The sequence below is a fragment of the Musca autumnalis genome, unplaced genomic scaffold, assembly GCF_047663935.1.
Source record: "Musca autumnalis isolate F117 unplaced genomic scaffold, ASM4766393v1 scaffold_4, whole genome shotgun sequence".
NCBI classification, from domain to species: Eukaryota; Metazoa; Arthropoda; class Insecta; order Diptera; family Muscidae; genus Musca; species Musca autumnalis.
The window spans coordinates 76,007,127-76,025,486 of NW_027411977.1; the positions used below are offsets into that span (position 1 = coordinate 76,007,127).

The following is an 18,360-nucleotide window of genomic DNA, read 5'->3' on the forward strand; positions in this document are numbered from 1 at the left end:
CGGATACCAACGGTTTGGAAAAATGTTCTTTCCATATACTGAGCACACTATCTGTATCAGTTACCAAATTACCTTGTTGGTCTCTATAGGATATGCCTGTACCAAAGCCATCAGTTTGATGCTTCACTCTTTGCTAGAATTTTCGGACTTCGTTCTGTCTCCTGTACATCTCTATTTGTTCACACTCCCTCTTTTCCATCTCTCTCTTTTTCCTGCGGAAAAGACGTTTCTCCTCTCTCCTTTTCTCCCGATACCTCTCTCGTTCGCTACGCGTTGCTACTGATTGTAAAATAGCCCTATATGCCGCATTTTTTTCTTCGGTTGCAGCTCGGCACTCCTGGTCATACCATGGATTCTTTGGTGGAAGTCTCTGGTATCCAAGTACTGATTTTGCGGCTGTTTGCATGGAGTGGGCAATATTTTGCCATTGTGCTGATATGTTATCGGGACGAGAAGCGCTTTCATTAAGCAATTGGGTCAGTTGAGTGGAATATGCTGTGGCTATCTGTTGTGTTTGCAGCTTAGCGATGTCCAACTTTCGTGTTGTGTCTGTCACACTCAATAAATGTCTTCCATCTATCACAACGTGATCAATTTGATTTATTGTTCTTTGGTCTGGAGACAGCCAAGTGCCCCTATGAATATCGAGATGCTTAAATCTGGTACTGCTAACTACCATGTTTTTTGCCGCTGCGAAGTCTATCAGCCTAATTCCATTGTCTGATGTTTCACTATGTAGACCGAATTTCCCGAGTGTTTGTCCAAAGATATTCTCCTTTCCAATTTTGGCATTAAAATCGCCTAGAATGATTTTAATGTCATGGGCAGGGCAACGGTCATATGTTTCTTCTAAACGCTCGTAGAATATATCTTTGGTCTGTTCGTCCTTGTCTTCGGTTGGAGCATAAGCGCAGATAAATCTGACGCCCAAACCCAAGGTTTTAACGTTCTTATGGGCGAACGCGCGGCACATGTTAGCTCACTACCTTTAACGGGTGTTAAAGGCAGCTCCCCAGGTGACAGCACGGGGAGGTCAATGCCCACTTGAGATAAGATAAATCCTGGACTTTACCATGTTAAAGCCGGTCAGGGCCGTTCCTTGGTATCTTTAATCCCCTACGTCACCCAGACTCTTCCAGTGGTCTTTTATTTTATAGAAGAACGCTACAGTGGTTTTCATTTTATAGAAGACTCCTACATTGGTCTTCCATTTTGTAGAGGACCCTTGCAGTGGTCTTCCATTTTATAGAAAACTCCTACATTGGTCTTCCATTTTGTAGAAGACCACCTAGTGGTTTTCTAATCTACAGAAGGCTCCACAGTGGTCTTCAGTTTAATAGAAGACTCCTATAATGTCTTCTATTCTATAGAAGACCTCCTAGTGGTTTTCTATTCTATAGAAGATTCCTAAAGTGGTCTTCCAGTTTATAGAAGAACCTTACAGGAGTCTTCTATTTTATAGAAGACCCCTACAGTGGTCTTCCATTTTAGAGAATACTCCTACAGTGGTCTTCCATTTTATAGAAGATCCATACAGTGGTCTTCCATTTTAGAGAAGACTCCTAAAATGTGGTCTTCTATTCTACAGAAGATCTCGTAGTGTTTTCTAATCTACAGAAGACCCCCTGCAGTGGTCTTCGATTTTATAGGAGAACCCTACAGTGATCTTCCATTTCATAGAAGACCCCTACAGTGGTCTTCCATTTTTAGAAGACCCCTACAGTGGTCTTGCATTTTAAAGAATACTCCTACAGTGGTCTTCCATATTATAGAAGATCCCTACATTTATGGAAGACCCCTACTGTGGACTTTATATTTATAGAATTCTCTTATAATGTGGTCTTCTGTTCTACAGAAGACCTCCTGGTTGTTTTATATTCTACAGAAGGCTCCACAGTGGTCTCCAGTTCTATAGAAGATTTCTACTGTGGTCTTCCATTTTATAGAAGAACCCTACAGTAGTCTTCCATTTTATAGAAGACCCACATATAGTGGTCTTCCATTTCTTAGAGGACTCATAAAGTGGTCTTCTATTCTACAGAAGACCTCCTAGTGGTTTTCTATTCTCCACAGTGGTATTTTGTTCTATAGAAGACCTCCTAGTGGTTTTCTATTCTCCACAGTGGTCTTCTGCTCTATAGAAGACCCCTACAGAGGACTTCCATTTTATAGAAGACCCCTACAGTGGTCTTCCATTTTATAGAAGACCCATACAGTGATCATCAATTCTATAGAAGACTGCTAAAATATGGTCTTCTATTCCACAGAAGACCTCCTAGTGGTTTTCTATTCTACAGAAGGCTCCATAGTGGTCTACTGTTCTACAGTGGTCTTCTATTTTGTAGAAATCTCTTATTTTAAAGACGACTTTTAGACTGGTTTTCTATACTTAAGAATACTATAAAAGATCCCTACAGTGATCTTCTATTTTATAGGAGACTTTTGGTGTGTTCTTCAGTTTTATAAAATACCCTTCTATTACATAAATCACCTTAACAGTGGTTTTCCATTCAATAGAGTTCCTCTGCAGTGATTTTTTTGCGGCTCAGTATAGTGTGTTCGTTCGCAAGTGAATGTAAATTTGTCTTTCTGTCATTAACATTAAAGTGTTAATATCAGTAAAAGAATCAATCATTTGTCTGTATCTGTTTATTTATGGTGCTTTTGTTGTTGTTTATTTTAGATTTGTTAGTATTTTTCCCAAAAAAAAAAATGCTCAATGAAAATTGGCTATAAATTAAGCCATTAATATGGTTGGTAATGAATAGAAAAGTTTTGTTGTGTGTAAAACCAACAAATTTTATACAAAAAAATAAACCATTTCTCAATTAATTAACTTGAAATAGAAATTTTTATTTATAAAATTCCAATGAATGTGGGCATGTTCTGTGATGTGCTTATAGGACTATTTTCAATCACTATTTAATGAATCTTTATCATTCTGCCATTGATAAGTACAGTAGAACTTCGATATTTCGTAATCCATTTTCTACGAATTATCGAGGATTTCGAATTAGCGGGGTTAAAATGCGAAGGAAATGACTTTAAGCGACCGACACCATTTACCAATTATCGACATTTTCGATTTATCGAGGTACAAATTATCGCGATTCTACTGTACAGACATACATAAGTATGTCTATTACTAACTGACTTGGGTGAATCGTGAGAGAACATTTATCCCGCGGTTACAACTGCGATAATCTTTATATTAATCACTCCGGCTCCGGCAAGCCTTTCTTTGGTCACTTTCTCTTTCCATCGGTGTTTGGCCTTTCTCCTTTTTTGTTGACCAACAATTCGTTTAACTATGTCGATGTCGGTAAATAATTGGTAAAGCTAGGGGGGCCAACGTCCCTTATTTCATGACATTGGGTAGCGCTCTCATATTTTGCATCCCAAAAGTCTCCCTTGTCCTTTTGGGGATATTCGTGGGAAATATGTTTTTGTCATTATTGTAATTTTTAATGTAATATTAAAATGTTGTTAATATTTATCATAAATCTGTCGGCAAAGAATACTAATAATATTTTCTCTTTTTTTCATTCTATTTTTTACAATACTGTGCTTACATTTACACCTACTTTGGTGCTTTGCGCTCTGTACATGCTTTGGTTGGTGTGTTTCTGCCTGTGTGATTGTGGTTACTTTGCTGCTTGAAATTATTATTATTGTTGTTATTCTATTGTTATGATTATTGTTTGCCTTCAATATTTCAATAATTTTTTATTGTTAAATTGATGGTTGACTGCCTCGCTGTCTGGCTGACAGACCGGCTGACTGACTGACTAGCTACTGATGTGGTGTGTTTCTTTGCTGCTTGTGAGGCGCGCAGCGTATGGAATTAATGATGCTTACGTTATGAACGTCTACTTGTGATGACTATGCTCTGCTGTTCACTCCTACACCCCTTTAAGCAACGCTACTATTCGGACCACAAATGAACATTTGTTTTGAGTGAATTGAGTGTGGAAGACGACAACAACGGACGCTATTCTTCTTCCAAGTAGTCGTGGGCTTTTTATGGGATTTTCTTTTGCCGTCACTTAGCATTGCTGCTGCGCTCGACTCATCATCTCTGATTTTGTCTTATCCGTCGCAGTGAGAGTGTTTGAAAAAAATATAAAAAAATATATTTTTGTTTGGAAAAGCAAAAAAAAAATTGAAAATATTTTGTTGTTAATTTTTGGTTTTTCGCGTTTTGTGTGTTAAATATTTTGATTTTTCTCCGCACAAAATAAAACAAAGTCGTGTGTGGTGGTGGTGTTTATGAAAAAAGCAAAGCAGAGCACATGTGTTTTATAAAAATTGTATAATTAAAAAAGAGAATATATAGCAAAAAAATCTAAAGAAAAATATTTAATAATTCAAAAATTCCCCCAAATCTGGAGTGTTTCATTAAGAATATAATTAGTGGCATAAATCCATAAGAATCATCAACAACCCCCCACCAAGTTGCTCTAACCTGCATTTAAATATTTTGTAATAAAATGTCAAATTCGCTGTCTCTCAAATTGGTAAGTTTAAGAATGTGTGAAAAAATCAAATTTTTGTTTACCTCACCGGAACCTGATTTGTGAAAAAATATGTCTGTACTAAAGCGACTAAAAGTGAATGAAAGTTTTCCTATGGAAAACCTTATTCAGCCAGGCTGAATAACAGTTTTCCTATAGAAAACCTTATTCAGCCAGGCTGAATAACAGTTTTCCTATAGAAAACCTTATTCAGCCAGACTACATAACAGTTTTCCTATGGAAAACCTTATTCAGCCAAGCTGAATGAAAGTTTTCCTATGGAAAACCTTATTCAGCCAAGCTGAATAAAAGTTTTCCTATGGAAAACCTTATTCTGCCAGGCTGAATAAAAGTTTTCCTACGAAAAACCTTATTCAGCCAGGCTGAATAAAAGTTTTCCTATGGAAAACCTTATTCAAGCCAGGCTGAATAACAGTTTTCCTATGGAAAACCTTATTCAGCCAGGCTGAATAACCGTTTTCCTATGGAAAACCTTATTCAGCCAGGCTGAATAACCGTTTTCCTATGGAAAACCTTATTCAGCCAGGCTGAATAACAGTTTTACTATGGAAACCCTTATTCAGGCAGGCTGAATAGCAGTTTTCCTATGGAAAACCTTATTCAGGCAGGCTGAATAACAGTTGTCCTACGGAAAACCTTATACAGCCAGTCTGAATAACAGTTGTCCTATGGAAAACCTTATTCAGCCAGGCTGAATAACAGTTTTCCTACAGAAAACCTTATTCTGCCAGGCTGAATGAAAGTTTTCCTATGGAAAATCTTATTCAGCCAGTCTGAATGAAAGTTTTCCTATGGAAAATCTTATTCAGCCAGGCTGAATAACAGTTTTCCTATGAAAAATCTTATTCAGCCAGGCTGAATAACAGTTTTCCTATGGAAAATCTTATTCAGCCAGGCTGAATAACAGTTTTCCTATGGAAAATCTTATTCAGCCAGGCTGAATAACAGTTTTCCTATGGAAAATCTTATTAAGCCAGGCTGAATAACAGTTTTCCTATGGAAAATCTTATTCAGTTAGGCTGAATAACAGTTTTCCTATGGAAAATCTTATTCAGCCAGGCTGAATGAAAGTTTTCCTATGGGGAAAACCTTATTCAGCCAGGCTGAATGAAAGTTTTCCTATGGGGAAAACCTTATTCAGCCAGGCTGAATGAAAGTTTTCCTATGGGGAAAACCTTATTCAGCCAGGCTGAATGAAAGTTTTCCTATGGGGAAAACCTTATTCAGCCAGGCTGAATGAAAGTTTTCCTATGGGGAAAACCTTATTCAGCCAGGCTGAATGAAAGTTTTCCTATGGGGAAAACCTTATTCAGCCAGGCTGAATGAAAGTTTTCCTATAATATAATTGTTCCACAAACATCCCGGACGGGACAGGGGAGACTTCTCTCATATCAATGAGTACACCCCGATTCATATTAGCTCAATGATATGAGACGTACTGTCTATCGCCGAGTCCAAACGGCTTGTCTTACTACACCACTTTATAGAGAAGTTTTACATGGGTGAAATACTCAGGAAATTTCGCCAACATTACTGAGGGGTATTTGCCACCGTTGGAAATGTTGATGTTGCCTGGCCGGGGAATCGAACCCACGACCTTCTGCGTGCAAGGCGGGTGTGCATACCATTGAAAGTTTTCCTATAGCTGAATAAGGATGTCCTCATAGGAAAACTTTCATTCAGCCTGGCTGAATAAGGTTTTCCATAGGAAAACTGTTATTCAGCCTGGCTGAATAAGGTTTTCCATAGGAAAACTGTTATTCAGCCTGGCTGAATAAGGTTTTCCATAGGAAAACTGTTAGTATTAAGCCTGGCTGAATAAGGTTTTCCATAGGAAAACTGTTAGTATTAAGCCTGGCTGAATAAGGTTTTCCATAGGAAAACTGTTAATATTCAGCCTGGCTGAATAAGGTTTTCCATAGGAAAACTGTTAATATTCAGCCTGGCTGAATAAGGTTTTCCATAGGAAAACTGTTAATATTCAGCCTGGCTGAATAAGGTTTTCCATAGGAAAACTGTTAATATTCAGCCTGGCTGAATAAGGTTTTCCATAGGAAAACTGTTAATATTCAGCCTGGCTGAATAAGGTTTTCCATAGGAAAACTGTTAATATTCAGCCTGGCTGAATAAGGTTTTCCATAGGAAAACTGTTAATATTCAGCCTGGCTGAATAAGGTTTTCCATAGGAAAACTGTTAATATTCAGCTTGGCTGAATAAGGTTTTCCATAGGAAAACTGTTAATATTCAGCTTGGCTGAATAAGGTTTTCCATAGGAAAACTGTTAATATTCAGCTTGGCTGAATAAGGTTTTCCATAGGAAAACTGTTAATATTCAGCCTGGCTGAATAAGGTTTTCCATAGGAAAACTGTTAATATTCAGCCTGGCTGAATAAGGTTTTCCATAGGAAAACTGTTACTCAGCCTGGCTGAATAAGGTTTTCCACAGGAAAACTGTTACTCAGCCTGGCTGAATAAGGTTTTCCACAGGAAAACTGTCATTCAGTCTGGTTGAATAAGGTTTTCCATAGGAAAACTGTTATTCAGCCTGGCTGAATAAGGTTTTCCGTAGGAAAACTGTTAATATTCAGGTTTTCCATAGGAAAACAGTTAATATTCAGCCTGGCTGAATAAGGTTTTCCTAAGGAAAACTGTTATTCAGCCTGGCTGAATAAGGTTTTCCATCGGAAAACTGTTATTCAGCCTGGCTGAAAAAGGTTTTCCATAGGAAAACTGTTATTCAGCCTGGCTGAATAAGGTTTTCCATCGGAAAACTGTTAGTATTAAGCCTGGCTGAATAAGGTTTTCCATAGGAAAACTGTTAATATTCAGCCTGGCTGAATAAGGTTTTCCACAGGAAAACTGTTAATATTCAGCCTGGCTGAATAAGGTTTTCCACAGGAAAACTGTTAATATTCAGCCTGGCTGAATAAGGTTTTCCACAGGAAAACTGTTAATATTCAGCCTGGCTGAATAAGGTTTTCCATAGGAAAACTGTTAATATTCAGCCTGGCTGAATAAGGTTTTCCATAGGAAAACTGTTAATATTCAGCCTGGCTGAATAAGGTTTTCCATAGGAAAACTGTTAATATTCAGGTTTTCCATAGGAAAACTGTTAATATTCAGCTTGGCTGAATAAGGTTTTCCGTAGGAAAACTGTTACTCAGCCTGGCTGAATAAGGTTTTCCACAGGAAAACTGTCATTCAGTCTGGTTGAATAAGGTTTTCCATAGGAAAACTGTTATTCAGCCTGGCTGAATAAGGTTTTCCGTAGAAAAACTGTTAATATTCAGGTTTTCCATAGGAAAACTGTTAATATTCAGCTTGGCTGAATACGGTTTTCCATAGGAAAACTGTTAATATTCAGCCTGGCTGAATAAGGTTTTCCTAAGGAAAACTGTTAATATTCAGCCTGGCTGAATAAGGTTTTCCTAAGGAAAACTGTTAATATTCAGCCTGGCTGAATAAGGTTTTCCTAAGGAAAACTGTTAATATTCAGCCTGGCTGAATAAGGTTTTCCATAGGAAAACTGTTAATATTCAGCCTGGCTGAATAAGGTTTTCCATAGGAAAACTGTTAATATTCAGCCTGGCTGAATATGGTTTTCCATAGGAAAACTGTTATTCAGCCTGGCTGAATATGGTTTTCGATAGGAAAACTGTTATTCAGCCTGGCTGAATATGGTTTTCCATAGGAAAACTGTTATTCAGCCTGGCTGAATATGGTTTTCCATAGGAAAACTGTTATTCGGCGTGGCTGAATATGGTTTTCCATAGGAAAACTGTTATTCAGCCTGGCTGAATATGGTTTTCCATAGAAAAACTGTTATTCAGCCTGGCTGAATATGGTTTTCCATAGGAAAACTGTTATTCAGCCTGGCTGAATATTGTTTTCCATAGGAAAACTGTTATTCAGCCTGTTTTTTTTTGGAATTTGATTTTGTTTTCATTTGTATTGCTCTGTATATGTTGTTCCAACTAGTGACGGTTTGTGCAGACTAGGCTATTAGACTATAATTACCCCGACGCGTTCCGTGATTTCGAGCGTGAGTTGCTGGCTGCCAGACTTCTTCAGACACTTGTCGGTCGATCTGAATCTTCGGCACAACTTCTTCACTACCTTGACCTTAGTGCATATGTATATCTCTTATCCAAAAGATGTAAGTTTCATCTTTGGTAATGTGCAGAACATTGTGATAGGTTAACTTAATGCTGCTATAAATACGGCGCTAGTTCGATTACAAATTTATACGATACAAAATTTAACATTTATGACAAGGTTAGAATTTGAGATCATATGTCAAGATACATTTGGAGGTGTCAGACACTTTGCGATGACTAAACGCCAAGTAAAAACAAAAATTGTTCAAAAGAGATGTAATCGGAGACGAGGCTCGATTAAAAATGTGGTTAATTGGATTTGTTGGTTCTATTTTGTAATTCTTGAATTGTGTAGGTTTGTTGTTGATTTTTCAACGATGTTCACCATAGGTCCCACTTTGGTTTCTTAATATTTTCGAAGCTACTTATACAAATTCAAACTATTTTTCAGATCTTTTGATGTTTGCCACTTTTCGTATGAGTTTCTGCCTGCTGTTGTGTTTTTAAGTGGTTAAAGTATTTTTATACACTTCAAAATGTAATTCGTGTTGTTCTAATGCCATAAATGTAGAATTCCCCTCTCTTTTGACTGTTCGAACGGGGATAAGTGTTAGTCCGAAATTGTAAATCAGTTATTGTAAGTGTAGATGTTTCGCTTATTATTACGATGACTTTTGTATTTGTATGTGCTGGTAGAAAAAAATAGTCAGACACTGGTTTGAAGATGCCAAAACTAACAACGAAAAGGGTGCAGTGGTCAGAGGCTCAAGGACGGAAGTTTAAGAAGAACCTGGCGCGACTAACTAGAAAACAATTAAATAATCAGCAGAGAGCTTAAAGAGGGCCTCCTAATTAACAAATTGGTCAGCAGCATAACAACTACTTGGGAAGGTGGAAACCTCAAGCTGGTGAAACCAAAATTAGACTTTGGTAATGAAGATATGGCAAATCTTCCACAGGGGGGAGAAAGAGGATGGCACTCTATGGCCCGGGTTATAATAATGGATACCATTAACCCAGATATGCCCATTGCTTGATCGTGATCATTTTAAAAGTATTTTTATATTATTTTATGTGCGTGAAGATAAAAACGTTTTTGAAAAACCACCACCACTAACACCACTACACTTAGCAAAGACACATTTCTCATGTATAACAGTTATATGACAGTTTTATTCGAGGCTAAAAACGTTTTTGACAAAATGATTTTGAAGGATAGTTGTTTTAGACTATTGCTCAGGATCTTGAAAAGATACGCGCACACGGAAAGTAGCGTTGGACAGCTAAGGTGCCGAAATTAAACAAATTAAATGGCCTGAGCATTTCATTGTAGAAAATTTGAGAAAAATTTATTTTTTGAGAAAAAATGTATTTTCAAGGATGTTTTGGGCTATAGCCCAGGATCTAAAAATGATACGCGTATACAGAAGGTACCGTTAGAGTCCTGACAGTCCCTGCTCTTCATAAAAGCACAGAATTGAGCATTTCATTGTAGAAAATTTAAGAAAAATTTATTTTTTTTTTGAAAAAAAATGTATTTTCAAGGATGTTTTGGGCTATAGCCCAGGATCTAAAAATGATACGCGTATACAGAAGGTACCGTTAGAATCCTGACAGTCCCTGCTCTTCACAAATGCAAAGAATTGAGCATTTCATTGTAGAAAATTTGAGAAAAATTTATTTTTTTGAGAAAAAATGTATTTTCAAGGATGTTTTGGGCTATGGCCCAGGATCTAAAAATGATACGCGTATACAGAAGGTACCGTTAGAATCCTGACAGTCCCTGCTCTTCACAAATGCAAAGAATTGAGCATTTCATTGTAGAAAATTTGAGAAAAAATTATTTTTTGAGAAAGAATGTATTTTCAAGGATGTTTTGGGCTATAGCCCAGGATCTAAAAATGATACGCGTATACAGAAGGTACCGTTAGAGTCCTGACAGTCCCTGCTCTTCATAAATGCACAGAATTGGGCATTTCATTGTAGAAAATTTGAGAAAAATTTAATTTTTTGGGAAAAAAATTATTTTCAGGGATGTTTTGGGCTATAGCCCAGGATCTAAAAATGATACGCGTATACAGAAGGTACCGTTAGAGTCCTGGCAGTCCCTGCTCTTCATAAATGCACAGAATTGGGCATTTCATTGTAGAAAATTTGAGAAAAATTTATTTTTTTGAGAAAAAATGTATTTTCAAGGATGTTTTGGGCTATAGCCCAGGATCTAAAAATGATACGCGTATACAGAAGGTACCGTTAAAGTTTTGACAGTCCCTGCTCTTTATAAATGTACAGAATTGAGCATTTCATTGTAGAAAATTTGAGAAAAAATTATTTTTTTGAGAAAAAATGTATTTTCAAGGATGTTTTGGGCTATGGCCCAGGATCTAAAAATGATACGCGTATACAGAAGGTACCGTTAGAATCCTGACAGTCCCTGCTCTTCACAAATGCAAAGAATTGAGCATTTCATTGTAGAAAATTTAAGAAAAATTTATTTTTTTGAGAAAAAATGTATTTTCAAGGATGTTTTGGGCTATGGCCCAGGATCTAAAAATGATACGCGTATACAGAAGGTACCGATAGAATCCTGACAGTCCCTGCTCTTCACAAATGCAAAGAATTGAGCATTTCATTGTAGAAAATTTGAGAAAAAATTATTTTTTGAGAAAGAATGTATTTTCAAGGATGTTTTGGGCTATAGCCCAGGATCTAAAAATGATACGCGTATACAGAAGGTACCGTTAGAGTCCTGACAGTCCCTGCTCTTCATAAATGCACAGAATTGGGCATTTCATTGTAGAAAATTTGAGAAAAATTTATTTTTTTGAGAAAAAATTTATTTTCAAGGATGTTTTGGGCTATAGCCCAGGATCTAAAAATGATACGCGTATACAGAAGGTACCGTTAGAGTCCTGACAGTCCCTGCTCTTCATAAATGCACAGAATTGGGCATTTCATTGTAGAAAATTTGAGAAAAATTTAATTTTTTGGGAAAAAAATTATTTTCAGGGATGTTTTGGGCTATAGCCCAGGATCTAAAAATGATACGCGTATACAGAAGGTACCGTTAGAGTCCTGGCAGTCCCTGCTCTTCATAAATGCACAGAATTGGGCATTTCATTGTAGAAAATTTGAGAAAAATTTATTTTTTTGAGAAAAAATGTATTTTCAAGGATGTTTTGGGCTATAGCCCAGGATCTAAAAATGATACGCGTATACAGAAGGTACCGTTAGAATCCTGACAGTCCCTGCTCTTCACAAATGCAAAGAATTGAGCATTTCATTGTAGAAAATTTGAGAAAAATTTATTTTTTTGAGAAAAAATGTATTTTCAAGGATGTTTTGGGCTATAGCCCAGGATCTAAAAATGATACGCGTATACAGAAGGTACCGTTAAAGTTTTGACAGTCCCTGCTCTTTATAAATGTACAGAATGGAGCATTTCATTGTAGAAAATTTGAGAAAAAATTATTTTTTTGAGAAAAAATGTATTTTCAAGGATTTTTTGGGCTATGGCCCAGGATCTAAAAATGATACGCGTATACAGAAGGTACCGTTAGAATCCTGACAGTCCCTGCTCTTCACAAATGCAAAGAATTGAGCATTTCATTGTAGAAAATTTAAGAAAAATTTATTTTTTTGAGAAAAAATGTATTTTCAAGGATGTTTTGGGCTATGGCCCAGGATCTAAAAATGATACGCGTATACAGAAGGTACCGATAGAATCCTGACAGTCCCTGCTCTTCATAAATGCACAGAATTGAGCATTTCATTGTAGAAAATTTGAGAAAAAATTATTTTTTTGAGAAAGAATGTATTTTCAAGGATGTTTTGGGCTATAGCCCAGGATCTAAAAATGATACGCGTATACAGAAGGCACCGTTAGAGTTTTGACAGTCCCTGCTCTTCATAAATGTACAGAATTGAACATTTCATTGTAGAAAATTTGAGAAAAATTTATTTTTTTGAGAAAAAATGTATTTTCAAGGATGTTTTGGGCTATGGACCAGGATCTAAAAATGATACGCGTATACAGAAGGTACCGTTAGAATCCTGACAGTCCCTGCTCTTCATAAATGCACAGAATTGAGCATTTCATTGTAGAAAATTTGAGAAAAATTTATTATTTTGAGAAAAAATGTATTTTCAAGGATGTTTTGGGCTATAGACCAGGATCTAAAAATGATACGCGTATACAGAAGGCACCGTTAGAGTCCCGACAGTCCCTGTTCCTCATAAATGCACAGAATTGAGCATTTCATTGTAGAAAATTTGAGAAAAATTTAATTTTTTGATAAAAAAAAATTATTTTCAAGGATATTGGGCTATAGCCCAGGATCTAAAAATGATACGCGTATACAGAAGGTACCGTTAGAATCCTAACACAATGCAATTCTTTGCAAACGATTTGAGAAAAACTGACATTTTTACAAAAATATATTTTTTTTTACTGATGTTTTTTCATAAAAACATAAAACATAAAATAAAAAATACGAAATACAACTTCACCGAGATTTGAACCCCAGACTGCCGGATTGCAATGCCAAGCCTCCAGCTCACTCAACCACAGCAGGTTCATACTAATTGCGAATTAAATGCGTAGTATTAGCATGTTTCGTTGTTTCTTTGTTTTTGTCTTGTTCAGGGGTGGTATACACATGGGCACATACATATGCACATCCTCAAGCAACTACAAGCTTTGGCGGGAAAGTGAGCGTTGATTTTCGAACACTTCAGTATAACAGATTCGTCCAAAAACGTTTTTGGAATGATTTTCATGGATATATGTTTTGGCCTATTACTCATGATCTTAAAATGATACTTGTACTCGAAAGGTACTGTTGGAATCCTGACAGGCTCTGCTTTCCATGAATGAAGTAAGCATTTCATTATATAAATTTTGAGAAAAATTGATTTTTTTGAAAAACATATATATGTCAGGTCAGGTTTGGTCGGATCTTAAAATGATTATTTAGAAATATAAAATAAAAAATTTAAAAAATATAGAATAAAAAAGGAAAACCAACCAAAAAAAGTAAAAATATAAGACTAAAAAAAGCAAACTTTGTCGAGATTTGAACCCCGACTGCTGGATTGCAATACCAAACTCTCAACCCACTCAGCTACAGCAGCTTCCTATTGAATTGGAATTAAACGCATGTTTTCATCATTACATATATGATTTGTGCGTTTTTTCTTTGCTTTATCTTCGTTCAGTGGTAGTATACACATGGGCACTTACATACATATGTATGTGCATACACAATCATCAAAAAGCGTCAGATTCCAGAGAACAGATTCATGCAAGGGCAAAAACGATTTTGATATACATATGTTTTAGCATATTGCTCAGGATCTAAAAATGATATACGTCTACGGAAGGTACCGCTGGAAATCTGATAGGCTCTGCTTTCCAAGAATACATAGCATTTGATTGTAGAAAACTTTAAATAACAATAAATTCTTTGGAAGAAAAAATAATATTTTTCAAGGAAGTTTGGCCATTGGGTCCAACATACAAATATATTAATCACCTTACAGGTTGGTTGTATAAATTTTTGTATATGGGCCGATGATGAAAAGTCTTCATTTATGAGAATGGACCTGTTAAGGGTTGATTGTAAAATTTGTGAAATATCGATCGTTTATGAAAAATCTCCATACCTATACATTTTTAAAAATTATAGTTTTGTATGAAAACATAGTTAATTATAACTTCATTTTTATTATTTATAGCTTTATTAATAAAAATTAATTATTTATAACTTTATTAATCAAAAACCAACTTAAGGAATTGATAATTTTATAAAAAAGTTAAAATTAAAAAAAAAAAAAAAAAAATAAGCCGCAAATATAAGAGGACGAAACTAAAACATCTCTCAATTTAAGAAAATAAATACTAAAATCAAAATTTCGTTGTGAATACTTAATTCTGGATGACACACGCACATCTTGTGAGCGTAGATAATATTAAATTATTAATTATTTCCTCAATATACATATAGAAAATCGGGAGGTACCGTCCTATACCAAAACATTAGCCGATGTTGTTCATATATCCATATGATCATATCCAAAATGATCCTACAGTATCATCTGGTCAAATGCAAAACGCTTAGATTTAAGAGAAGAGCGGCAGAGGTCGCCTTATTCACTTGGCTACCAGCAAAAAACATTTCATAACGATAAAAAATTAAAAACTAGATTTGAATTCGCCAAGACCCATCTGAATTGACACTCTTCCAAAAATGAATAACCGTCCTGTTTTCTGATGAATCTATGTTAAATTAATGGCATAAGGTGTGGGGTCAAATGACAACAGTATAATCATAAATATTGCAAAGCCACTTAGATGGACATTTCAGGAAGATAACGAGCCAAAACATGTATCGAAAGTGATTAAGGAGTGATTCTAAAACAATTCGACAGAAGTTCTCCATTGGTTTAACTAGTTTTTGTGTTCCTTAAATTGGAGGTGTTTTCGTTTTGTGAATTTATATTTGCGAATTAAAATGTTTTTTTGAATTTTAACTTTTTTATCAAATTCAGAAATTCTTAATTTTGTGTTTTTTTTTTAAATAGTAAAGACATGTACGTATACATAAAAAATAAATTTATAACTTAGTTTCCTTAAAAAATATTACCATTAAAAACTGTAATGATACTGTACATAAGTAGCTGGACATTTAAGAAACTTAGTTTTAAGGTAAGTATTAAATGTTTCTTGATTTTATCGACCTTTCGAAGTATTAACATTAATTGCCCATTATTTTATTTACTAGAAAATCTCATAAAATTGAAAAAATACGCTACGTCAAGTAAAATGTGTAAACCGCCATTATACATTTCAGGGAAAATTCGTAAAAATGAAAGTTGTCGTTTGTGATTTTTATAACAATGGTCTCAATAGAAACTACATATATAAAATTTTCCAAAGGGTCTTTAACCCAATTATTGCCAATAGCCATTTAAACGCACAAAAATGGTTGTAAAATTCGGGTATTTTCGCATATTTTTGTGGGATTTTTTTTTTTTGCATTTTGTTAAAGTATTGTCTGTTATCTGTCATTCCACGCTTATTAAGTTTCATTTGGCGTATGCATTTCAACGGATTTGGTCTAAATTAATTAAAAAATCGATTTATTTTGTTATTTTCAACTTTTGGCGCAAAATTATACGTTTTAGAGAAAAAAGTTATTTATTAAAAAAATAAATCGATTTCTTAATTGATTTAGACCAAATCCGCGGAAATGCATACGCCAAATAAAACTTTATAAGCGTGGAACGACAGATAACAGACAATACTTTAACAAAATGCAAAAAAAAAATCCCACAAAATATGCGAAAACACCCGAGTTTTACAACCATTTTTGTGGCGTTTAAATGGCTATTGGCAATAAGTGGGTTAAAAACCCTTTGGAAAATTTTATATACAGTGGCTCCAAGCGAAAGTCGTACACCTAATGAAAAATTTTTAATTGAATTATATCTCCGACACAAAAATGGATATGAAGAAAGTATTTACGCAGCTTTATAGTGCATTTAGTCCACAATTTAGAAACACGATATAATAAAACAATCAACCCGTTTATATTGTTTAAAAATTAAATTAGCTAAAATACTAAGAATTTTAGCACAAAGCGAAAGTCGTACAGCAATTATAAAGACAAAGTATTTGTTAATATAATTAATTCTAGTACATGTTCCGTTTTTTTGATAAATCCTACGATCGATTTAGTTTAACACCAGTGCTTATTTACAATTGAGAGTGTCGATTCTGGAAACTTGTATCAGATTAAATGGGAAAGAAGCGTAAAAATGAAATAGAAATTATTTTTATGAAACCACATGAGAAAATTATTTATTCAACTTTACAAAAACAATTTTTTAGATTCAGCAGATATCGAAAATTAAAATTTCGAAGCTATTCAATACTATTCAATTTGATGTCTACTAATAAGAATAAAACATATATGAAATATTTAAAATAACTCAAACATTAAATAAATAATATTTTCTTGTGGATAGTTTAATACACGATGTGCAAAATGAGTTGATTTCAATGTCCCGACACTCTAATAGATTGAGAAAAATATTTGGAAGCTTATTTTTCCAATGTGCCGTCAAATTTTTACAACATAAATACCTTGTCAAATGATGATAAAAAAGGCGTAAAGAAGCTATACATAAATTTATCCAAAAGCTATGTTTAGAATATCAAAACAATAGCGATGAATGCATAAATTTTCTTAAAAGAGTGTAATTTTCATAGATGCACCAAGTTCTGTGCGAAACCTGACATTACATTGTGAAAAATCCCACAAATTGCTTGATGTCTAATACACGAATTATAGAACATAACACATCAGTGTATCTGTGAGTGTGTGGGGCTTATCTTTTAGATTTGAATCTTTGTTTTGTAATTTTTTTGAAGTCATTGGGAATCGAACTATGAGGTTTTATGATTAAAATGAGTTCTTACTAACTGGCGAATAATGTATTGGCCAAGTTAAGCGTTGTTCTTTCTGCCAAAACTCTGACTTCAAGCATAAAATCTTATTATTTGCGACCACTGGTATTAAATAATTGTTTCAATAACATGGGTTGGCTGGACTGTAGTCCAAGCTTGAACAATAAATCGTCAATAGTGGTTCTATAAATGGAAAATGTCTCCAGACGACTTATACTTCCAGACATCTTTATAGGAGAGATTTTCAAAACAAGCGGCGATATATTTTACACTACAGCTCTACAAAACTGGTCAAAAATATTCTAAATCGATTGCAGAATTCAACTGAAACCAGAAATATGCGGAAGGATTATTTATATTAATAAATATTTTGTCTTTATAATTGATGTACGACTTTCGCTTGGTGCTAAAATTCTTAGTATTTTAGATATTTTAATTTAATAACAATGAAAACGGGTTGATTAATTTATTATATCGTGTTTCTAAATTGTCGATTAAATACACTATAAAGCTGCGTAAATACTTTCTTCATATCGCTTTTTGTGTCGGAGATATAAGTCAATTTAAAAAATTTCATTAGGTGTACGACTTTCGCTTGGAGCCACTGTATGTATGTAGTTTCTATTGTTATAAAAATCACAAACGAAAACTTTCACTCCCTACTCCGAAGGGTACACACAGAGAAGAGATATTGTAGGAGCAATCATATTCTAAGAACAAAATAGTATATTTTAAAAATCTGAAAATATATATTGTTGTTTCAACCATATATTTTTTATTAGGAAACATGATGACACAAAATATATTGATGCGCCAACAATACATATTTTAAAATACACTATTTTGTTCTTAGAATATGATTGTTCCAACATTATTTTTTCTCTGCGTGTAAGTTAAGGAAAAATTTGTTAAAACTGAAAGAAAGTGTTATATAATAAATTCTCTATTACGAATTTTCTCTGAAATGTATAATGACTGTTTACACATTTTACTTGACGTAGCGTTTTTTTTTCCATTTTATTAGATTTTCCCAGTAAATAAAATAAGGGGCAATTAAGGTTAGAGTAGAATCCTGTTAACTCTACCCTGATAATACTTACATTAATTCTAAGTTTCATAAATGTCCAGCTACATATTTACAGTATCATTACAGTTTTTAATGGTAATACTTTTTAAGGCAACAAAGTTATAAATTAATTTTTATTTATATGTACATTAGGGCTATAACCAAAAAAATACCACCACATAGCCGTGTAG

The 18,360-nt window shown here is 34.5% G+C and overlaps 1 protein-coding gene across 3 annotated transcripts in view; it reads left to right on the plus strand.

Moving 5' to 3' along the window:
- Pka-R1 (protein kinase, cAMP-dependent, regulatory subunit type 1) overlaps positions 1-18,360 on the plus strand; it is a 175,849-nt gene that overhangs the window by 83,826 nt on the left and 73,663 nt on the right. Inside the window, exon 1 of one of the 3 annotated variants that reach the window (XM_073984466.1) lies at positions 3,858-4,517. The exons of the other annotated variants lie outside the window; for them this stretch is intronic. Coding sequence (XP_073840567.1) covers positions 4,491-4,517 — 27 coding nt within the window. The 5' untranslated portion in view covers positions 3,858-4,490. Of the gene's footprint in view, positions 1-3,857; positions 4,518-18,360 lie in introns of those variants that run through there. 3 annotated transcript variants of the gene reach the window in all.